This window comes from Seriola lalandi, unplaced genomic scaffold (assembly GCF_002814215.2).
Source record: "Seriola lalandi dorsalis isolate HSWRI2012SDOR001 ecotype SW California unplaced genomic scaffold, Sedor1 jcf7180002054736, whole genome shotgun sequence".
Lineage (NCBI taxonomy): Eukaryota > Metazoa > Chordata > Actinopteri > Carangiformes > Carangidae > Seriola > Seriola lalandi.
Window position 1 is genome coordinate 1,125,790 of NW_019525289.1, and position 25,029 is coordinate 1,150,818.

Sequence of the window (25,029 nt, forward strand, 5' to 3'; positions counted from 1 at the left end):
AGTAGTGACCCCGAAAACCAAAACAATGAGCTGAAAGATACTAAAATTGTATCGAGAGATGAGGCATACAAGCAGTGAAGATGAAATTATTTTGGATGGAAAGAAAAACAACACCTACTATTGTGTTCTCTGAACAAAACATTTGCATTATCCAAGAAACATTTTACTGACAGAAACAACGAGTAAACCTGTGGCCCCATCCCTTAAAAGCTTTATCCCTGTTATATGACCTGTTAACTGACCAGAAAACCTAAATTTGACACATATTCTATATTAAAATACTCCTCATAACAAATACTTTGCCTTTATTTTTTAGAGATTTGAATGATGAAGTGTATTCACTAGTCATTGTTGGGGAAAACCTGATGTTCTCCTTCAATTTTGTTCTTTGTCTGAAATCTTTTTTTAATGATAGCTGCCGAGACACATTATGATGTTTTCTTTTGCGATGTCATGATCACAGACTAATACCAACAATGCAGTTACACTGGCTGTATTTTTCATACTGTGATAAACTGTTTTCTACGAGCAGCCATATTTCTGCTCCCTTCAGTATATTACGTTTGCTTTTCTGCTGTTCATGCTACATTAGTTTACCACTCTGCCAACCATCACAATGGCTAATAAACATGTTATTGTAACTTGAGAATATTTCCAAACCACCCGCAATATATCAAAATTCATCTCTTAAATGTTTTTCATAATCAATCTTCTTCTTCACAGTTTTAAGGGATATAAAATGGGTACATTATGAAAAATCTTTACACTTGGTGAAATAGCATGATGAATAACTGATGAGCGAATATGCTGGACTCCAGTACAAGAAGTTAGAACACAGAGACAGAGAGGCGACTCAGCACATACAGTATGAAACCTTTAACAAGCTTTGGTGCACTTTTAAAGGAGAAAGATTTTATATAGATATGTATATATATCTATATAAAATCTTTCTATATCTTTATATATGTGAAAATAATGAGTTTCTACTCTGTGATCTTAAGCTAACTACGGTGGGAAAATGTGAAGAAAGGTAGCAATTCACCAGAAAAATGCAGGCTATGAAGAGCCTGCTAGCTAGCTATTTTTCAGCTAATTACCAGGAAACTTTCCTCATAATTTCCTGTAAATTAGCCTGGTATTTAGCTGTTTATTGCTACAATATTTCCAAGGAAGGCCCAATCTTCTTGCAAATACAGAATTTCTGTTTGTCTATCTAAGGGAACTCTGGTGGATATAAGCATTTGTTTATGAACAATTTTTAATTTACCCATAACATAATTCCCTATTTCTTCATGAAAATTTCTTATAACCATCAATCAATAAACGTAACAACAAACGATTTTCTCAATTTTTCCTAATATTTAGAACCAAATTGGCTTTTCTTAGAAATATCCTCGCACTAATCAGCTTAATACAAGCTAATTTTGGGAAATTATGAGGAATGTTTCGGGGAAATTGGCTGGAAAATACACAACCTGTAACCACAATTGGCTCTTGAAATGTTTTAAGAGAAAGGTAAAAAAGGTATTCAGCACGGTTGTTAGGCTCAAGGATACATGGTGCACTTTGATGTGATACACTGAAAGCAAACATAACTTTCAGGTTTGAAGAAAATTTTTTAATTCGATGTTCAACCTTTGGCACAAAAAAAAAAGTCAAAAGGAGACAAACTTAAAAAGATCACATAGTCTGTATCAATTATGGTATCTGACTGAGCAGACTTTTGTTGTAAAAGTAGTTATTTGTATTAGTGACTAATGAAATTATTGTATGAAAACCCTTTGGAATATTTCTTGTGTCAAGCATCAGCAACTGACTAGTGACATTTCAAAAAGGTTATTTTACCGGCATATCAGCTATGTGTTTTCAAAACAAAATGTACTTTTTTCCAAATTATTTTCAAAACCTTTCAGATAAAGGGATAAACCAAGTATCAAAAATGACATTGACACTAACCGCTGTGGATAGAAACCCAGACAGTCTATATGGAAATCATACTTTCACATTCATATTTACTGTTTGATCAATATATTCAAGCTCATATGTAAACGTGTGCCGTTGTTTTTGATATTCATGAGTATGTTGTGTTTTTATGAAGGGACAATATAGTAAACAAACAGCTGAGAGGACAGAAATCAGGTCAAAGACACAGCAGGAAACTAATGCTGAGAGAAACAAAAACATTACAAACACCTGCTCTTTCAGCAAAATAGGCCAAGCAGGTGATTCCATCTTTTACTGTGAGTCCAACAGAGTTATGAAGACGATAAAGAATAAGATGAAGAGAAGTAATATTCAGCAAAGATGTAATGTGTGTAAAGATGTTCTCATCCTAAATCACAGGGAAATGAGAAATGGAAGCCACAACATGTTTTATGGCTGAAGTAATAGGAGCAGTGACAGGTTTCATATCTGTTGTTTATTTAAAAACAGAATCAGTCCCTGGCTCAAATCCAAAAAATGCAATATTTGGTTTTTTTTGACGTGATGTAATCAGTGCTGAAACGAATAACTGCTGTGTAACTTTGAAAACACATAGTGTGTGAATAAATCAGTTGCTGATACTGGCAATGGGTTGTGTAATCTGAGAAATTAAAGAGGATCAAAAGGAAGCCATTAAATCAATATGCTTTGTGTGAAAGATAAACACTGCAAAACACTGTTAACAAAGGCAAGTGTGTAAATTAATTGTGAAACATGAATATATTATCAAGAGAATGCTGCCAGGAAACCTTTGTGGTTTTTGTATCCATGGAAAAAATGTACACGGTGAAAAGTGTTTCACTTTCATTTAAACCAAATTAAATCTATAGAATGTTGAGATGTACATTCCCTATGATGGTTTCCCAGTTTTTCAGGTTCATAGAAATCCTTGATGCAAACTAAATTTCCCGAGAGGTCAGTGAACACTTTCAGCAGGTTGTTTGAATGAAACCAGTGACACCAGTTTCCAGAGATTTTTCCAGCTGGATGAAAACCGCGGAGAGCATTCTAATCAGTAAGGAAGATCAGACTTACTATAAGGACATCCATAAGTCTCCAGCCTGAGTCCGATCCGCCCGCTGGGGTTCCAGTCCAGAGGAATGAGGCGGAGGAAGCGAGCGATCGCTGGCTGCTGCAGTTTGTACTGAACCACACTGTCTGCATTACTGTTACCTGGAAAAGACTGAAAACACACAAACACAATGGAAATACCTCAACTGAGTATACATTATGCATTTATGTGACTTTGAAAATCTTACAAACACATATACATGCACAGAGAAAGTTTTTTTTCTAGTTTGCCTTTAAAATAACAGGACTAAGAGCCTACAGCCACACTTGCAGCTCTGTGAAGCAGTTAGCTAAATGCTAACATCAGCATGCTAACATGCTCACAATGACAATGCTAACACGCTGATGTTGAAGCAGGTGTAATATTTACCAATTTACCAAATGTATTAGCATGCTAACATTTGCTAATTAGCACTAAATATATAAGAACAGCTAATTAAAAATTTGACTTGATAATGGAGCTAGATGAAATGTTCAGGGATCATCAAAGTGTCATCAGTTTAACCTGAGAGGGAATATCTGCACTAAATTTGGCTGATATACGTAGAGCCACACTAACATGGCTAAACAGATGTATTTATATGGTAAATGTAAAACTAACCAGGGCTGTGTTACTAGTAATCGGGTCGGGATAAAGACTTAATGGAATAATTAATCGAATCACTGTATGGAACTGTAATAAGAATGTCATTCCACACAATACAGAGAAGAGCTTTATCCATTTATTCTCACTGCATTCTGACAGCAATACGACTGCCAGGACCCTGCGCCACGATGCTCTCCAAGGTGCTGGACAGCTCCCTGGCTGCTCCTAGCAGCAGGATCAGCATCTTGGAGAGGTGCAGGCCCGGCGCCAGAATGAATATCAAATAGCTTCAGAATTCATTTGTGTTATACAGGAATGAATAATCCTAACTTCAAAGGCAGATCATTTTACCCCACATTATCTGAAATCGAGGACTGCTGTAATGCACACAAACTGTGCTTTGGGCTCTGGAAAAAAGCCTGGTGTTCAGACTTTGTCCTGTGGGCACAGAAAACCTATTGGCTTTGAGGCTTCCTCTTACATGCTGTAAGATTTGAGGGATGGATTTGAGAGAGATTAGAGCGTGTCAGATTTTAGATTTTAGTATTGAGGTAGTTACATTCATGATTTTGTAAAGGCATGGCTACTAAACATAAAACCTATTACTGGGAATGACGAGAAAGTTTCAGAGCCACAGAGACACGGAGTGTCACCGTAACCATAATAACTCACTCATGCATCTGCCTAAGAGGGGATGGAGAGATGCTGCTGCTGACTCCTCCGAGCAACATGCATGAGAATAAATTACAATATAACAGATTTGTGGATATTTCTCACTCTCCCCCCGATGGTCTGAACAAGTTGCTGCTGCTCAGTGCCGATGTTGTGCTGCTCTGTCTTGTCTGTCCGTGCGCTGACTTCTTTTCACGCAGCAGCTATGAATTTTGTATTCATGATGACGACAAGCCTGTTGCGGTCGGGCCTCGAAACAACAAGATTAAGGCTAACCTTAACAAAGTACTTATTTTAACCCAAACCACAATCTTTTCATAAACATAACCAAACCCTGACGATTACGTAAGATTTACCACTTGTTTATTATTGTAACCATAACGACAAACGTCCAGTACGCCTGCAGTCAACTATGGGTCATATCAGAGATGATCTATATTGTTGTTCAGGCTGGAACGCTTGTTGACTCATCTACTTATCACTGGATCTGATACATATGAAGATGTGATTCGGATCAGATCTAGCCAACAGGAGATATATGCAGCCTCTATAGTGTTTCTTGATGTGTATAATAAAGCTGACCACTCTGCCAACCTGTTGGATTATCACACTGAAAATACACCACCTTCCCAGAAGCTAACAGTTTGTGGAAGCAGAGCATGCTGGGTATAAAAAGCTAATAAACAGATGGAGAATGAAAGAGAACTCTTACACTCTTAGTTTGACACCTTTTATGCTTTAGAAACTTTTCCTTTGTGGGAATTAAGTTCATTAACCTGCTTCATATTGAAACCTTTCTGCAGAGTATGAAGAGTATGAGCAGTGAATTGTCTCTTTCTGACTCTGGGCTCAACACCTGATGGATCGTTCATTTCATCTCTTTCCAGCTCTCCCATCTGGCTATCTATCCTAATTACATCCCTCCCTCCAAGTTGACATCCAGGTCAACTGGCTCTCCCACTGCTAAATAAAAGCTTAGACACATAATTAACTTATTAATTCCTCTGGAATCATATGAGAGTGGAGCTGGATCTCCTCATATGAAATGTTTGATTGTAATAAAGGGGAAAAAGAGCCAGTGTCACTTTTATGCTTCCACACTGGCGACAGTCATGTTTTCGGGTTCTCATGAACACAACACCTCAGTAACGCATTAAGGGAATTCCTTGAGATTTGGCACAAACATTCACTTGGACTCAAGGATGAACTGATTAGATTTTGGTGATCAAAGGTCAAAGGTCAAGATCACTGTGACCTCACAAAACACATTTTTTGGCCATAACTCAAGAATGAATTAGCTCATTATGACACAATTTGACACAAATGTCTAACAGAATAAAATGAAGTGATGACGTTTTATATCCAAATGGTCAAAGGTCAACTTCAGTGTGACATCACAATGTTCTGCAAAAAACACTACAATACTCACTGAGAGTCAAATGACAAATCCATATCACAAACACACACAACTCTTCTCCATGCTTTATTCACTAATGAACGTTTTCTGCCATCTTATGTGCTGCGATGTTAAGCTGAAAACTGTAGTGTTAAATCTAATTCAGTGGAGCACAAGCTTAAGCAAAAAAATGGTAATAAGGTTCTCTGATTTGGCAAACTCGATTGGCAGGATGACTTTGTTTAGTGCCAGCCAAAAAGGATTAATTAGACTGTGCTCTGATCTGCAAACTCTGTGGTTAAAGTTTGATTAGATTTATGGAACTGAAACTGCTTGGTTTAAGGACAGTGAATAGCATGCACATCCAACCCCAGGTACAGAACAAAAGCAGCGTGCAAAAGAGAAGGGGAGGCAGTGATCAGTGAAGTTATGCTTTAAGTATCAATGAGAAACAGATATTGATATGTTATGGAAACAGATCTTTAAGTACCTCACTGTAGGTCTGGAACCAGGAGGTGGCTTACTGTACTATCAAAGTAGAGGGTTAAAGATATTGTGTTTGTTGTTGTTGTAAAAAAGAAGTGTTTTTCAACATTTAAACAGTCACGTAATTTCATGTATATCCCCAAAACATTTCACATTGGAGACGTGTTTTTCCTTAAGATCACCGCTTCTGAGGGACTTTTTAACCCTTTGAATACCCATGGTGCTTAAGCAGAGTATCTGTATAGTAGATTTTGGGATAATTGTATTTATTTTGTATTATCTGATTTAACTGTATGTAAAGCTATAATTTATTTGCTGCATATCCTGTATATCCTGCTTTTTGTTCACATGGATGTTCAATCAAGTTTTTAGCATGCAGACTACAGTCACCTCCAGGTTCAAAGTGACACTGTTGGTGCGTCCAACCGGCAAACCTGACCTCCAGTCTAATGTCACACTATCTCCACCTTTTCTCCTCATAGACAACAGTCATAATTCACATGGCCACAAGAGGTCCCTGTCCGGAATATGTAAACATAGGTCATTTTAAGTGCCCGAATTAATGACCAATGCTGTTGTTGTCTGTTGAACACAATCCCATATGGTAGTGTACAAGAGTATTGTTTCTGTGTATATGTGGTTGTGTGACAGTTACTGCAAAAGACCAAAAAAGAAACATGCTTTGTGTTTCGTCTCCTCAAAGCTCTGAGCCAAAGAGAAATGCACTTTACTCAACCAGTGCCACAGAAGAGTCGACAGAATCTCATTTACTTTTAGAGAGATGAGGATGTGAATTCTCCAACACCAGCGTTTGACAGACACAGGGAGGGAGAGTGAAAGAAACATGACGAGAGAGAGATTAATTGAGAATGGGAAATCAAGAAAAATAGTGAGGAATAAAGAGAGGAGGAAGAAAGGGGAAGAGAAACAGTAGAGATTATCAAAGTGAAATGACAGAGGAACAAATGGAGGGCAAAGAAAAGCACATGTTGAGAAGAAAGAAGATGAGCAGCATTGTCAGAAAACGAAGGATAATAAAGGGAGAGATAGAGATATAGTGTATTTCCCAGAACCCACAGGATTCTGAGAAAAGAGAAAAAAGAGGATGGAGTGAGAAAGAAAGACAAAAGAGGAAAACAGCAAACAGCATCCCCACAAACATTGAAAACACTCTGGGACAGCTCTTAACTTCGCCTAGAAATTTCCAGCAAGGAGAAAGGAAGGGACAGAAACTCTGACCTTAGTGAGGAGGTGTGGTTGACCTGTTTGTTAGGTATGATGCAATCTTTTAAAAGGTGTGACTGGTTGATCAAACAAAACAAGAAAACAGAAATGCACTCTTGGTGATAATGAGCATAGTATGAACAGTGAAATCAAAAGGCCTAATCATAGAAATACCTCAGCAGCACTTCTCCATGTGATGCTCAACTACTGTCTGTGGGGTTTTTTTATTGGCCCTTTAAGTCCATACAGGTAAAAGGAAAGAATTTAATTAAAAGCAACTGCAAATAATATTAATAACCTTCAATACATGACAGTGTGGGCTGTTTGAGGAAAATATTTAAACTACTAGGAAACTCCAACACATTTTTTGCTCTTTAAATTTAATTTCCATAATATTTCTATGCTCAGCTACTGCTCAGTCCACCTCTTGTAATTTCGCTGTGCTCCCCAGTCTGGATGGAGGTATGGTGTAAGGAGCCATGGTTTGCATGGATAGCTACGGTCCACTAACAAGTGGCATCTGGCTGGAACATCATGTCCTTCAAGAAGCTGTCTCAGGCCACTCTCAGACAGCATCGTGGCATCATCTGTTGAGCCCGGCCATTCTGCAACAATGTCCAAAATCTTGTAGTACGCACAGAAAACAATGTGAGTATGGATGGTGCAGTACTGTCGACAAAAAAGTCTTCAATTTCTGATGGTGCGATAACACGGATGTGCTTCCCATCAATTATACCAACAACAGGGAAGCCCACTATGTCCATGAATGTCTGCAAGGTGTGAACATCCAGTGGAACTGAAATGAACTGCGCCACAGTATGAGGCTTTGAAAGCACTGTTACCGTTTGTGTGATCACTGTGCCGACGGTAGGTTGCGACAGACCAAAGTCATCACTGCGGCACTTTTGCATTTTTTCCCAGTTGCCATATAGCGTTAGTGTTTTGATCACTTGTGTTACAGCGTTATTGTGTTGGGTGGGAGATGTGAGAGCATCTCTAATGAGACTGACCACAGACATTATCCTCGCACAATCTAATCTGTAACGTTTCATTAACTCCCTGTCATTCAGTGTTTGGAGAATATTCTCCAGCCTCATTGCCATTCCGCCATTTTCTCCTCTGCTAAATAAACTCTTCAGCCTTTAAACATCCTCCTCCCTACTCCTGACAGTGTTTCACCTCTTAAGGGCTAAGATGTTTTACCAGGATCTTGTCTTAAGTGTGTGGGGAAATTCTTAGAAAAAGTCATAAATCTAGGAATTTTCTTAGAGTTTCATCACCAAGAGCAACTCTTTGGATTAAGAAGTGTTATGAATACAGCCCCTGCTCTTTACCCCTGCAAGCTGGAATCCCAGAAGGGAAACATGTTGTGGTTGATCCACCAGCCCTGCCATCAACTTTCCCCTCTGACAGCCTCTCTAAGCCTGGCTGACTAACACGCAGGAGTTCATAAACACTTTGAAATGTGACTGGAATTGTGCACAGTTTACGTAGAGTGTCAGATCAACACGTTTTTAAGCTGTGAGAAGCCGCTCGCTGCTCTCCCAGAGAAGATCCTCACTGCTGAGATTAGCTGGATTCTCTCCATATGAGGAAATTGCTTCAGCTCGGCTTCTAATCAGAAGCTCCTCTCTGCAGCACTGTAACAAATTAGGCTTCGACATGAATAATGTCCACACAAAGGGAATTGCTGCACCTTTCCCATGTTTCTTGCACTATGTGATTTGGCTTTAGACTCAGTTGGAGCATGCAGGTAAGAAACACAAATATGCAGGAGTCATCACTGTGTTTGCTACACAAACAACATCAAAATTAGTTAGTATTCCAGTGTCTGTATGCTAAAGCATCTACCAGTGGAGCAAGTACAATAACAGCTTTGTATGGTTGTATGCCTCCACCATCCAGTCTAGTTGCAGTTTACATCCATGTCTGTCCAGACTCAATTATGTATCTAGTGAATATACATAATGAAATTAACTGAGAGGTATTAAGTGTATTTGCTTATAATTAGCATATGAATTCAAGTTATGGCCAAAAAAATGAGTAAATTTTTTGAATCAAAGTGAATGTTTCTACCAAATTTGAAGCAATATCACGAGAATGGGACTGAGAGATCGACAACCCGAAAACAGAAAGCCTTTGGCCACGGCTGTTGCTGGTGCGGAGGCATAATAAAAACAGCATTTACCCTCTTTTAAAAGTCAAAAAGCAAAGACGGTCAAAAACAAGATATCACAACAGAAGCTTAAATGTTTGGCAACAAGTCTGTGCATTCAGCAGTGCTCCTGCAACGGTTCATCCATTGTAAATGAAAAGGTAAACTCATGATGACTGAGTTTATCGGTACAATACACACAGAGACACGTACTGCTCGACACTACATCACTTCATACGAGATACACAAAACAAGATATGATGGTGTTATTGATCCCCGCAGGGAAATAAAGTCAATACAAGAAGGAAAAAGAATAAAACTGTAACTTGTGTCACTTGCGTGACGGGATGGAACAAACTAGTGATATAAAACTTTAATGTGATTGATGCATGTGCAGTGTGGTGTGCCACCATTTTTGATGGGACTGTTTTGGACTCACGCCTAAACTGTCCTCCTGTCTGTACTGTTTCCAGTTGTGTCCCGTGTCGCTGAACATCAGCAGGTACGACGACAGCCAATCAGAGCTGCCGTATCGCCCCTGGGTAGCGACAGCGGTGATCTTGGTCCGCTCGCCCAGGTCGACTTCCAACCACTGATACCTGTCTGAGGTGAGAGGGGACCAACCTCCAGCTCCTGCAGAGAGATGAGAGAAGAACAGCACTCAGTAAGTGATTTATTAGGTTTTCATCTATTTGGGATGAAATGAAATGGGCTTTGGTAGATGCTGAGAAATGAATTGCATTGCTTGACCTTTCACTCTGAACTAAATCTGCTCTGTTATGAAACTGGAATGAAGAAAATTGATTGAACGAGGGGAACATCTTTAAATCCATTCTGGGGCTATAATGGGATATAAATCATACTTGAGCAACTTTCCTTTGGAATGTAAATTGTGCACATTTACTATGTGATCCACAGTGACATTAGGTCTTTTCATATCCATCTGAGAAACACACATGCCATTTTATTTGTGAAATGAAAATATGCAACACAGAAAACATTTCATATTTCACTTTTTAAAGCAATGTAACAAAGGTCAGTCATCTGTGTCCAAAAATCTGTAAAATAGTTTACAAACCAATACAATACAGTCAATCAATTTAGATATCTATTAAAAGAATTCTGAGATCAATACCTAGAGTCAGATCCACACAATAGTCAGGCAAGAAAACAGGACACTGAACTTCCTTACTGGTGTAAAAATCTGAAAAAACATCCTTCGACTTCAATACGATGACAACTGAAATTCCAAACTATATTAAATCTTACAGTGTGTGACCTTGAAAATAACATTATATACATACAAGTTACACATTTAACAAACACCTGAATAACTAAATGAGAGGAGAAACCAAATTAATGCAGATGCTTCCATATGGCCTTTAACATTTATGAGGCATTTTGGAATGACTTATTTATGGTGGACTGGTCTGACCTCATGGGTCGTAGCTCAAGCTCATGGTCAAGGTGTTCCACTCGGTCCCACTTAGCGCTCCCCCTAGAGGCCCGGAGCACTTCCGTTGTGTTGCATGAACATGCAGCGCTTTTTCCTGTTGCATTTGTTTTGGGGGTTTGTGTGTGTCTTTGTTGTTGCATCGTTTCTGTATTTGCAGCGTGTTTGCTGTTAATGTCTTTGTTTAGGCTTCCCGCAGCATGTTTTTTCATTTGCAGCACATTCCCGTTGCTTAAGTTGTTTTGTATTTTCGTATCTCTTTTTGAATCTGCATCGTTAATGAATTTGCAGCTTGTTTCTCCTTTTGGAAGTTTCTTGGGCCACTGCAGCGCGTTTGCCCTTGTCGGCCACCGTACTTATTAGACGGCACAGCGCTCTCCACTACTATCATCATCAAAACTCCCAAGTGAGGGAATATCTGAAGAGGCTCATGTTGAAACACATATTAAATATCATAAATAAAGGGTTGTCTTATATTCTGTTGATTGGTTGAGATTTTTCCCTGCAGCAAATTAAAAATGTGGTAGAGCGGAGTGAGTTCAATTATTAAAGAAAGGTGCACTATTTCAGTGCCAACCTTTCTGATGCAAAATAGCATCAACAATGGCCTTTGATTTAATAAACATAACACTGTATTTAGGTCACTGATTAATACATACAGTATTATGTAGCACAGCATTATGTAGTACATCATCCTGTATTTAAAGTTGTTAGGACATTGTCTTGTTTTCAAAATGCTTCAGTCTTCAAAAACTGTAGTGTAAATTGTTGTTGCAGTACCAGACAGTGTGTTTGTGACCGTGCACACTGCCCACATTGCATGTATAAATGTGGGTGGCGGGTGTTGAGAGAAGTCTGCCGGGATAGATAAACTGGGGTTGATTGAATGGGCTGCTACACAATAAAGACACTTCAAACACTGAAAAGTAGCCTGTGTGTGTGTGTGTGTGTGTTTGTGTTTGTGAGTGTGTGTGTGCCTATGCGTGTGTGCCTGTGTGTGCCTGTGTGTGCCTGTGTGTGCCTGTGTGTGCCTGTGTGTGCCTGTGTGTGCCTGTGTGTGCGCGTGTGTAGGGAAATGCTTTGTCAGGACAAAATGTCGACACAGAGCTCAAACACCAGATGGACGGATTCTGGTAGAGGAGGCTGCTGACCGGCATCCCACTGAGCACACACACAAACACACAGGCAGCGTGTCAGAGAGCCCTACAAAGAACAAACACAGTGAAAGTAGATTAAATGCCACTTGACTTTCAGAAAGACAATGCAGTTGTCTTCCATCCAACAGCAGGATGTCAATATTTTGGCCACCATCTGCTGCATGCAGAAGTTACTGTAGTTACAAGCTTGGTATATTATGTGTAAACATGGTTTTGGTAAGACAGAAAATAGAAGCTGAAGGCAAACTGTTTCTGTATTTGCAAGTCTATTCCACTAATATGATAAAATATAGAACAGGGTATTCACCTAATGCCAGGATCGGACTATACAACATTTAAACACCTGCTGTGATCTGGCTGAAAGACACGTCAGACAACACACTGAACCCTGATCAATCATAGCTTGCGGTCTTTCGGGCCTTGCATCATGTTCACAGGTATTCAGGCAAGGGGGCGCGGGGTGAGGGGTGGGGGGTGGTCAGTGAAAAGACTTTCCATAACAGGACTGCCAACAACTGTGTCGTCACTGAGCATGTAGTAGACAAAAAAACATTTGGTGTGCTAATCTGTCTGTCGAGGCCTCCTGAAACATCTGAGACACATAATGAGTATCCACACGACAGATGAAACAACAATATTATGTGGTCTGATCTCGGCATAATGCAAGATGTAATAGTTCTCAATTTATTACCCATTAGAAGTGCTGATTTGGCCTACTGCCTCCTCTCGTTAGCTTTGCAGACACTTTTCAAACCACTAAAGAATACCGTAGCACAACAAAACCAAACTAATCTCATCTTTTATTAAGTCCACTGATCTTTTGTCTAGTGCCGATATCAGGTCAGAAGTCTGTCATGGCCAACACTTTGTTTCATGACAAGGCATTCAAAATGTTAATTGCCAGATTTCATTAGCATACTCTGTGAATATTCATGTTCCCCAGAGGAGGAGTCCTAGTGTCTTTTTGTTACCTCTAGAGTCACGATCATGTCTAAATCCAGACTTTTACACATGAAATACTAATATAATAAATAAGTAAATACTAATATGTAACTGGAAATTTGATATAAAAAATCACTGAGTACTTTCATGCTCTCCAGAATTTAAATCTTTTCACCCGGCACCACACTTAGACTAAAATATTAACTTCAGGCACAAGATACTCAAATTAAGTACAAACCCTTTTAATGAGCCACACAATTATACTTTGTTTGCTGTTATCTTCATTAACGTAAGCCATCTGAAATATTCTCATTAATTACACTGTTGGAGCATTCATGTCTGTCTCATTCATGTCTGTCTTTCTTGAAATTGCCACTTTATGATAACTGATTGAAACCCTCACTAATGCTGAACTACTATTAGTTTCATACGTTGATGTTAGAGGATATATTCCCATCCTGAGTATCATGTAGGTTCAGGAGAGCAACAGCCGGACCTTCAACAGCTATTGTTAATAGTGAAAAATGTCTGTGAACAGTGTGGATTGGCAGGTCAAGGAGAAAAACTCAGCAGTGAAAGCGAATCAGTGTCGGTCTGGTGGCCAGTGGAGCCTGATCTTTACAGAACTAAAGGCCAAAGCTAATAAGCACTTGACTAACAGACGTGTCCAGTGACAGCAGAACGGAAAAGAGCAGACACTCTGACCTTTACTCATGAAGATTAGACTGTAGAGAAAAGGAGAGAAAGATCAGAGGAAATGACTCCGAGACTGAGGGGCGTTAAAAGATTTACTGTGTCCACCCTGTCGGTATAACTGGAACTAATCTAACCGAGGTGAACTGATGGCTGAGGGTCTCAATACTTTGTTTCACGGCTGTCACTTTACATCAAAGAGATCTCCCTGTTTTTCTCCTCAGTGTCTGTCGAGCTACCAGATCCGACCACCCACTGAGAAAAGTACAAGTTAATGGAGGCCAAGAATGAACAAAGGAAGAAATTATCACTGTAGCCGAACAAATCAGGGAACAGTGAGACAGTCCTGATGGAAATGTGGTAATGTAAAACCAAATTGACAGGGACTCAGGCCACTTTATATCCAGTTTGAAACAGTATTTTGTTCTGCTTTGTTTCATTTGTTCAGTGAAGTTAAATAAACAGCGAGTTCGCTCTTTTTTTCTCTTTTATTTTCCTCTGGGAAATTTCACAGAGAGTCAACACACTGACAGTTGCCATAGTCTGACCTATTGGCCAATGAGCAGCTGCACTGGAGCAATTGGGTCCAAGGGTTTTTCTCAAGGGTACCTCAGTGGTGGTAATGAGGGAATGGCAACTCCTGCCTTTTCACTTTTCCCATCCAGATTTATCCAGCTGGTGTAGGGATTTAACCATCAACCTTCCAGTAACAAGCTCACTTCTCTCAACTTTAGGCCATCATTTTACTACACTAAGTAACTCATTATTATTTACATTGTGTCATGAATAGATCCTCAAATACAGAAAAATACAGTACGCAATACGCAAATACAGTGTTAATTTAGCTACATGGGTATCATTACTACACAAGTTACCCAAGTCAAGCAAAAATGTGCAAATATTACACAGGATTGTTATTTTCATAAATGCAAACACTACTAAAAAGTATGGGCTACATCTAATACAGCTCATAATATTCGCATACAGTAGTGGATGGAAACATGCATTCATTCATATTTTTATTTTGCTGATTTATCTGGATATTTGGGTAAAGTCTGCTTTACATTTGGATGAAAACCTGGCTACTGTCCTGAGAAGAGTGAAAACACTTGTGGGGTGGACTGGCTGTGCAGGGACTTTGAAAGTAAAATTGACGTGATCTCACACTAGCATTTTCTGGTGGTGTTCCCAACAATCTCCGTCCGCACTGAAAGGTCTAAACAATCATAAAATGGCTGAATCTTTTCTTCTTTCCACCTCTTCACACTCTTTAAAATGACATGAAAGCACAGCCCATGTCTGGTTTTCTGTTTTCTCCATATATACACCAAAATATATTTTCAGATTTAGCCCTTTGGGAGATCATGTTTGAAAAGCTCCATTTTGGGCTATGAAAAATTTTGGCTTAGTGTGGATAGAAAGTCAAAACAGAGAGAAAAAGATGTGTTTTCTGTTGCTGGCTGAGTGTTCATGTCATCTTTGTGTAAGGTTAATGTAGAAATAATATGAGTTGCAGCACGGCGCCTGGTCGAGCCTGGCTGCTTCTCATCACTTCACTATGAGGAGCAGATGGATGGATAACTAAATAAATGACTGTTTCATCATCAATAATGCACTGATATCCCATCAGACAGCTAAAGAGAAGGAGACAGGCTGAATGTGAGACAGTCATGTAGAGGGACAGAGAGGCAGAGAGGAAAAGACCAAAGAGGCAGAAAAGAAACTTGGAGGCAGACAGGTAGTTGGACAGAGAGACAGGCAGCTTAAAGGGAGAGAGAGAGGCAGCTGGAAAGACATGTAACAGACAGACTGATATAAGTGCTGGGCCCAGAATGAGCACTGGTCATTTGCATGAGAATACAAAGTCTAGAGGGTAATTTCAGCTGCCTGATAACATGTCAGTCGGACAGAGAATCCAACAGGAAGCTAATGGGCTCAGTGCTGCTCTGACAGCAGCAGCAGGCTGGAGAACACTGCAGGTTCTCTGCAGACAAAGCAGGAAAGATTTCCATTTTTCTAAATATGACACTGCAAAATGGGCAGAAAAGTCAAAATATCTTTTTTTAGGATGATTAAATCTTATTTTTTCATATCCATGATAAATCTTATTGTAAAGAACAATTTGCATTAAAGATTATAAAACTTTTTTCAATGTAACTGTTCTTCATATGCCTTAGTAGGATATTGGATCTAACTGAAAAAGTAATTTAACAGTAGGCACACTAATATTACAAACATATATTTAGAGACAACGTAATGTTTTTACTCAGTTCAAGAATTAAACCAATCTAATTTAATAAAAAAAAATAAAAAAAATGTGTCTTTGGTAGTGTCATTGTTTTGCCAAGTACTTTTAAGAAAAAAGAAGGTGCTCAGTTTGAATCCTGGTTTGGCCAGGAACTTTCTGTATGGAGTTTGTATGTTCTCCTCATGCATGGGTGAGTTTCCTCCACCTTATTGGTAAGGGATGGATGGATGGAGATTAGGGATGAGAAGTAATAATAGGTAGTAGGTCATTTATTGCAGTTACTTTGACTGGGATCATGTGACCAGGAAAATAAAATAAACTGCATGCACAAAGATAGTCCATAGAAATGCAAGTGTTGTTTTCAAAAGTGAAATTGAGTCTATCTGAAATTGAACTGTAATGACTGAATACTGAACATGACACAAGATAAAGATCAATTCCTGAATAACTTGTCATTCTTTCACACTTGCTCCCACCCAATTAAAGTTTAATTCCACCTTCAAATTTCACTCTTTGACAAAATGATTACTGTGGACTTCTTTCAAAGTCCATTCCAGCATGATTGCAGTGGCGTCACTGATAACTGTCAGCGTTGCCTACCAAAGAAAGAAAATGTTTAAACATGGACGCTGCTATTAACATTTGGCAAGAAGACAGAGCTGACTAAATTAGTTCTCACCAATGAAAATGAAAAAGAGACTGCAGACGGAGTGAAACTAATGATTATAACACAGGACAGACTGTACAGAAGGACAGGAAGATGGACAGGTACAATTTAGATAAAGGAAGAGCGGAAGTGGAGAGACGAAGTTGAGAGAAAGAGAGGAGGATTTCAGTAGAGCAATGAAAGAAAAAAAGTCAGAGGGGGAATCAAAATGAAGAAGAAGAGAGACCATCGGGGAGAGTGAAATAGTCCAGTCATTCATCCTCCAGTATCCTCTTAAAAGGCCATTCATCGCCAGTCAATAGACTATCATGGCTTTTTATCCACTTCTGTTGTCAGACTCAGAGCCATCAGACCTACGCTGTGCTCAGCCTTGTCAGGTTAAAGTCTGAGGTACAATGTCACGTCCTCTGGTCTCACTGTAGACAGAGACTGGACAACCGCTGGGTTTTTATTAAGTGCCTGCTGTCTGTGGAGAAAATAGGTTACAAGAGGTTTTTGTTTCCCTCAAGCATGGCGGCAGTTTTTTTTACAACATTATTTTTAGTCAGCATGTGTCTTCAGACATCTTCTATTCTCGTAGTGTCCATGGACTTTTTAGTCCTCTGGCTTTATGGATGGCAATGTCAGTATGTCTGTCCGCCACTCTGGTCTAGACTGAAATTTCTCAACAACTATTTGATGGATTTCTATGAAATTTTGTACAGACTTTCATGGCCTCCAGAGGAAGAATCCACAGGACTTCAGTGATCCTCTGACTTTTCCACTGATGAGAACACCAGTTCAAAGTTTTTACTTATTTAGTGAAATATGTCTGTCTAGTATAAACTAGCCCAACTGGGACCCTAATTTTGCACGGATATGCATGGTTTCCAGAGGATAAGTCCTCATGACTTTAATGATCTCCTGACTTCTCCTCTTGTGTCGCCATGAGATTAACATTTGTAGTTTTCAGTGAAATGTGTCAACAACTGTTGGATGGATTGCCGTAATTCTTGTTTATGACATTTATGCCCACCTGAGGATTAACTGTAATAACACTGGTGATCCTTTAAGTTTTCATCTGCCACCATCATCCAATATGTTTATACCTTGTTTTGTACACAAACAATTTTTTTTCAACAGATTCATATCAGTATGTTTTATATCATCAATTTTGGTACAAGGATATATTGGCACTCTCATGTAACATTAATAATATGTTGATATACGCAGTACCTGGGTGATTCTCACTAGATATCAATTACAATGAGATTTGAATGTGAGTAAAGTTATAGATTCCAGCTGCAAGACTTTCTGATTAAATCCCTTGTAAAGGTGCTGTGTAGGTGGTATTCCCAGACTCTGATAATCTCTCTTCACTTAGTGGGTAAATGAATTGAGAGCGAAGCTGCTCCTCAGAGAACAACAGGAGGAGGCAGAGTGTTAGCAGCAGCAGCAGGAGATGGAAATGAGATGGAGACATTCATTTATTCATCGATTTCCTCAGCAAAGCAGTTGGGATCGCTCCCTAGGATCCTGCACCATGAATGTTGCTAAGGAGGAAATGTGACACACACACAGCTTTCCTAATCTGCAGACTACATACTAGAGCTAGATAAGGAAAATATATGGATATTGCAGCAGTTCTGCAGTGACTGTTAAGCCACTGTATGTGCTGATGAAGCAAAAATCCATCTAAAATATCATGCAGTAAGATATTGACAATCTGTTTTCTATTAATTCCCATGTATTTTGTGATAAGGTAATCTAAAGTAAAAAATTTGATCCACTATTAATCGTTCAACATCAACCCCTCTGGATACACCAAAGTCTAATTTATCAGTACATATATTACATGTTCATATTCATGTAGTCTTTCATAGTACTAGCAATCTGTGAAAGATCTACTTGGTGTCTTGGTGGTGGACTGCTGTCTCCTTCTACTGCAATTTACATTTCAACTAAGTAAGTCCTTTTACTGCTGACATGCTTTGCTATATGTACTGTATATGCACAAAAAGCCTGGTAGCAGAAAGATACTTCCTCAAAATGCATTCTGGTCTATTGAGTATTGTTTTTCTGTCCCTATTATGATAGATTTCTCTCAAATCTATTGTTGTCACGTCTCATCTGTTAAGTCACTGTTTTCTGTTATATTTTGAAATACTTGCCTGACTTGTCGTTTCAGTTCCTGCCCTCATGTGTCTTCCGCCCTTCATCATCCACACCTGCCTCTAATTACTCACATGCCCCTGGTGTTCCTGGTGTTTCCTCTTCCCCTCTGCCACATTGTCTTTGTTACCTTGTGTGTGCACAGCTCACTAGCAGTTTCTCCTAGTGTTTGATTCCATGGTTATTGACTTAGTTTGCTCTCTATGGGTCTGAATTTTCACTTGCTCCCTGTCTGGACTGCTTGCCTGTGTCACAAACTGCTCTAACTTCAGAAAAACACGTTTACCTTTTTTTTTTTTGTTCAAAGGAAGTTTTTCAAGGCATTTTAAGTGTTCGTCAGCCATTGTGAAGTAATAAAGAAGTAAAAAGTAAAGAAGAACTTCTTGTAAAACTATACTATAAAAATAGTCACAGTTCACAGTTTTCATTAAAGAGTTTTAACTGCAGTTAATGAAAGACCAAGAAATGTCAGCAGCATTAAAGCAGAGTGGCATTAGACCAGCAAGTGTCAGCAAGTGTCAGCAAAGGACACCAATGAAATTTAGCTCTTACATTCTGTACTACCTGAGCTACAGTATCGCTGCAACCTCCGACCCTTCTTTTCTTAGCACTGACAGTATATAATGTCTAGTTTAATGTCTGTAAATCTGATTATTCTACTACACATCGGACTTTCGAGAGTTTAATTTTGTCGTGTATCATTACCACAGTAAAGAGTCTTATCAGTCCATTAACACAAAGTCAGATGAGCAAACAGAGAGACAGAGGCTAGCAGCATTTAGCAGCAAAGACACTGTATTTAAAGTCTCAAGCAGCAAACCAAGGACTACAGTTTTCTGCCGGCTCATCTTTCATCAGTTTCCCAGGTGGTGAAAATCATTCAGATCCAGATTAAACTCATCTCACCCTCCCAGCTGATTCTGGGCTTTGATGTCAGGATAAAGCAGCGAAGCCTGTTCCCTGCAGAAATCTCCACAACAAACCGTCATCTTCATTTTGTCAAAGCCTCACATCAGCATCCAGCACAGGACTCCCTGCTGGGTTTCCATGCTGGACGAACAAACACCTTTCACATTTATCCTTCTGATGTAAACCCTCAATACAAACGGCCCCTATAGAGAACAAAGACGAGGCAAAGCAACTACTGCTTGTTCTCTCTTTTAGATTGTCTTGTCTCTCTGAAATTATTCTGATCCTCCGTCTCCCTCTAAACTGGTCACCTGTGAGTTACCTGTAAGTCTTTGTGAATCCACTAAAAACTTTCCTGTTTGTTTTGTTTTGTGTTCTGAGCTTAAACAAAGTCTCTACTCCCCTGAGACCCACAGCCACAAAGCAGCTCCTCAGTGACAGATGAGAGATTTGGCTCTGCTTCCTCTCTATTGTCTCTGTTAGACTCATGTAAACCATAGTAAAGAAACAGTTTACATCTCCTCTTGGAAAAAATACAGAAGCATTATAAACATTATTCCAGTCTGCCCAATTATGTATCCAGTCTGGTCAGTTCTGTTATATTACCCAGGTCAAACACAACATTATCCACTCCTGCATCAAATTTGACAATGGAAATTCTTCCTCACCTTCTCTCCTGTTGAGTTTGGCGAAGCCCGGTGCGTGGCTGCTGGACAGCTGGGAGGAGCTCCTGAAGGACGATGGCGGCAGATTGGACACCAGTGCGCTGTCACACACCTCTGTGAGAGGCAGAAACAAAACACACCTTGTTAAGTTATGTTTTTAAAAATGCTTTATCTAAAACTGTCATCTTTAAATCAAATATTTTCTCTGTCACATATATTTTAATTTGAGAGTTGGGACAATTTGTCACATCTGTTGTCAAGGCTCTGAATGTTTCTTTACCGTTTCTTACCCACTCTTTAAATCAGCTTCACCAATAGTTTCTCTTATTAAGTCAAAGGCGCATGTTAACTGTGTGATTGCGCAATCCATATCTTCATCTAAACAGCGTGTAGGTTGCTCGTTCTGAGGTTATTGTTGTTTCCTGTAGCAAAGCGGATTTTGAAAACAGTAACAGGCAGGGGAAGTGGAGGAGAATGCTGCCTTGAATAGGCGCCAATGGCAGGCTTATACTTACAGCCTACATCTGGTGAGTCAGCCTAATCTGCAGATTATTTTTTCAAATCATCAGTGAATTCAAAAAGAAAAAAAATGACAATCACAGCTTTGCAGAATCTTCAAATGTCTTATTTTGTCGGATCAAAAGTCCAAAACCCAAAGGTGTTCAGTTTACTAATCATAAATAACAAAAAAAAACATTTGATATGTGTCATTTTTTCACCTTTCTTTTTTTGCTTGGAAAATTGATCAAAGGAATTAATTATCAAAATAGTTGCAGGTTATTCTTCTCTTTCTCAATCAAAAAACTGATTATTCAACTAATCTTTTCAGCTCTAAACTAAAGCATTAATTATTAGTCATATCAGTCACAATTCAGCTATGTTGTTTCAGCCATTTCTGCAGAGTTTTTAGCAATAAAATAAGAAACCAGTTGGTTTGCAGAGATTTCAAGCAAATGTTCACACGTTTGAGAGCACACACAACTTTGTAACCTCACAGCAACATCCGTTCAGAGGGAAAGAAACTAATTTAAGAGACTCGGAAAAGTATAAATAGTTGGATAGAGGTACTACAACACTTCCTCTGAGTGATAGAGGGTCAGAAAAACAGAATAGCAGATGTTGTTGGGCAGGCGCATCACATCTTTTAGCCTCAGGAAAAATCTCGGAGTAGCTGAGAGAAGAGTAGTCGTGCATTTTTATCTTCCAGCTGCAGGTCAGCTCAGTGAAAACTGGCCTTTGACTTTACATTCCAGTCTCTCATTGAGCAGTAAGTAAGTTCACAACAGCAGGTTGATGTAGGAACGTCTCGTCTCTTAGCATGAGAGAAAATCATAAATCAAAAAAGCACTTGAAGCAAAGCGTCCAAACGCTTCTCGAGAGCTGAGTGGTTCGGAGAGCAGAGGTCAACAGTAAAAACCACACTGAGGATACCACAACATCAGACACAGCAGGAGATGGATTATTCTCCGTCTCTTACTCTGAGTGAAAAACTGTTGCATTGGTAAAAACAGCAGAACGGGAGCTCACTGATGGTGTGTGATGAAAGTCTTGTGTCTCCAAATTATCCAAGCTTTTCATGAGCAAGGTTTCAGAGTTTATTCAGTCAGGTTTTTATTGTTTCATGAGAACAAAGGTTGCAGTTTTCTTAATCCTTTAAGTGACATTAACAAAAAACTATTTGAGTCTCTTACTATTACAACATGAGTGGCAGAGCAGAGTCTAATCACTGAGAAGGAAGCTTAATGTTCCCCTGGTGGAAACAGGTCTTTCAGCTGTAATGGCACCATATTAGATGAATGAACAGTGTAATAATGTGCGGTTGGATGAATTAATGGTGTAATTCTGCCAAGATGGATAAATGAACATTGTAATCATGTCATGTTGTGGAGATGAATGGCGTCCTGACTGGCTGATTGCAGGTCGGATATTGATGGAGAGGGATCAGTGTTGTCAGAGGAAACCTGCATGTTCACACACTTTAATGGTTTATGGACGATCGACTGCAAAAAATAAACCCATTATATGTTATACATACCACAATGATTAACAGTAATTTAGCTTGCTTTAATTGGCATCTGCACCGCATTACACAGGAGCAGCTATTTCATTTGTTTGTTAAATTTACATTACACTGAGAAAACACAGTAAACAGTAAAAAGTCACAGTAGAAATGAATGTTTGTTTTATGAGATGTTCTGAGGTCTGAGCAGTGTAATTATATCTCACACAATAACACACACACACAGATTCATGAACATCAGCTCAATAAATATTCATAGTTTCCCTCTCCAGCTCCGAACTGTAAGTTAAAGCCAAACTAACGCTGCCTCCATCTGAAGCCTCTCTGTTAATGGATGTTGTTCTCCACCGCTGAGACAAGAGCCTATTACTATGATTCACACTGCGGTCCGATCTCGGCCCACAGCTCTGACAACAAGGCTTTAGCTTCGATTACTCTGTCAACATTAGTGTACTTCACCTCAACAACTCAAGGTCTTCATCTGCCTCTCAACATCCTCCACAGACTGATGATTTCACTTTTTAAAGAGGAAGAACACTCCATTATTGGGCAGTTTTTTTAACCTGGGTCTTTAACAAGCTGATCAGACAGATTCCACAGCAGCACTGTTATTTATCCTTAGTTACAGTAACTGGCATGAAATTAAAATTGCAGCATTTTTCATTTAAATCATTAATATTGTTTCACTAGCTGAACTGTGATATCTTGGTATAATTACAGTGTTCAGAGAACTATTACTGTAAAAGTCTCTCAGCTGGTTTCCTGCCAATATGGAGGCAATTAAACACAGTGTAGAGGCGAGAGTCTGCCCTCAAAATAACAGTCTACAGTTATTTTTATCTTGTTATGTTATGTCTCATTATAGATGTGGTAATGACTTACTACACATAGCACCTTTAAAGACAAACATCCTAAACCATTTTCACCCCGGTGCCCGGCTTATCAAATTTGCAACTCCCAACCCACACACAAGCATGTGAGAGCCTCGATGGACTCGCAAATTTATCAGCAATATGCAAGTGTCAAAAAAAAGCTGTGTTCATTAAATGCTTGCGATAAGCCAATGAATGATGACACCTGTTGTTACTCGTGGTTATAGCAAGTGTCTTAATTTTGTACAGGTCCCAGTTCCATTTGAAATGACACAAATATGGATCAAACAGGGAGAAGCGACAGGGATCAGCTGAGAGGATATGTCACACTGGTTATAAATAAAGAATACTAAAGATTAAAAAAAAAGTCACCGCCATTGTGCGACCACTGTTCCACATTATGTGAAATAACCACCTGCATCAGCTTTTGTCTTCCATCTCTCATCCAGTATATGTATCACTTCCTGTGAATCCCTTCTGTATGGTTATGCTTTTTAATTCCCAGACTCTGCTATACCAGTAACAATGAAAAATACTAGAGGCAAATACAAAGGACAGCTACTGCAAAAAAATTCTGGCCACAAATAGCATCAGACATGGGGTTTGATATAATTAAAATATTAAAGCTGCTAAAGGATTGCATGATTACTTGTAATGTGAAAGAGGTCATGGATAGTAATGACCTCAAAGAGAATGATATTCTGTTTTTAGTGTGACTTTGTAACCGGGAACTACAGATGAAAAATAGCCTCTTTAGTCCGGAGGCATTTATATATATATATATTTATTTATGTGCACTGTTAAATACACCAGTAAATAAATGATCAACAAACTCAGCTCTTCCCCTCAGCTCTACAGAGAATTTTAGCCTCTTTTACATAATTGTTGGCGCTGGCTTTACTACAATTTTAATGTTTTTAGTTCAGTCTCACTTCTCTCGTCAACCTGGTTTACAGGAGGAGCAGACAAAAAGGGAAAAGCTGTAAAACCAGCCAAAGGAGGTGGTGGAGACCAAAAACAGAGCTAAATATTGGCCAGAAAATGAATGAATAAATGCTAATGTTGCTCTGCATCTGCTGGATATCCAAACAGGCAAATGTTTGAAACAAATCCAGCATAACAATTTTATGAGGTAATAATATATTAGTTGTCAGAAGAGAAAATCAGTTAAAGTAGCTTTAAGGATTATAACTTTAGTTTCAGATATTCAAATTAAGAGTTTTAAAGTCTGTTAATATTTAGTCCAGCTGCTTGTTAACATCAGAATACTTCAATCTTAATCTCAGTGACACCGTAGCTCTTTGTGATGGTAAAATTATCTATCTCAGTCTAAACTCTGTGCAGGACAGCTTCTTGTAGCAGTTGTCATATTACACTTTAACTATTCCATCATTAGTCAACAGAGTGGTTTTGAGCTTCATACATATTCAATTTCACTGTTTTAAATGTGGTCCAGCTATTTGACAATCATCAGAAGGCCTCCAGCTCTTTGGTCCACTGAAACTCCTCCTGATAATCTTTATCATTGCAGGCCTTGGCTTCGGAGACACTTGTTCATGTGGGTGGTGGGGACTCCTCAGTGTGAAAAGCAGGTGAATCTGAAGAGGTGAAATGAGAGGCACGGCTCTCCACTGCTGAGTGCTGTAATCCCTGAGGAGATAATGTGTGGTGAGAGCGCA

The 25,029-nt window shown here is 39.1% G+C and overlaps 1 protein-coding gene across 1 annotated transcript in view; it reads right to left on the bottom strand.

The window, feature by feature from the left end:
- Window positions 1-25,029, bottom strand: part of LOC111668454 (contactin-associated protein-like 4) — a 107,307-nt gene that overhangs the window by 59,808 nt on the left and 22,470 nt on the right. Inside the window, exons 2-4 of the mRNA XM_023424532.2 lie at window positions 20,462-20,572; window positions 10,013-10,206; window positions 3,019-3,166 (exon numbers count right to left, since the gene is read on the bottom strand). Coding sequence (XP_023280300.1) covers window positions 3,019-3,166; window positions 10,013-10,206; window positions 20,462-20,572 — 453 coding nt within the window. The remainder of the gene's footprint in view (window positions 1-3,018; window positions 3,167-10,012; window positions 10,207-20,461; window positions 20,573-25,029) is intronic.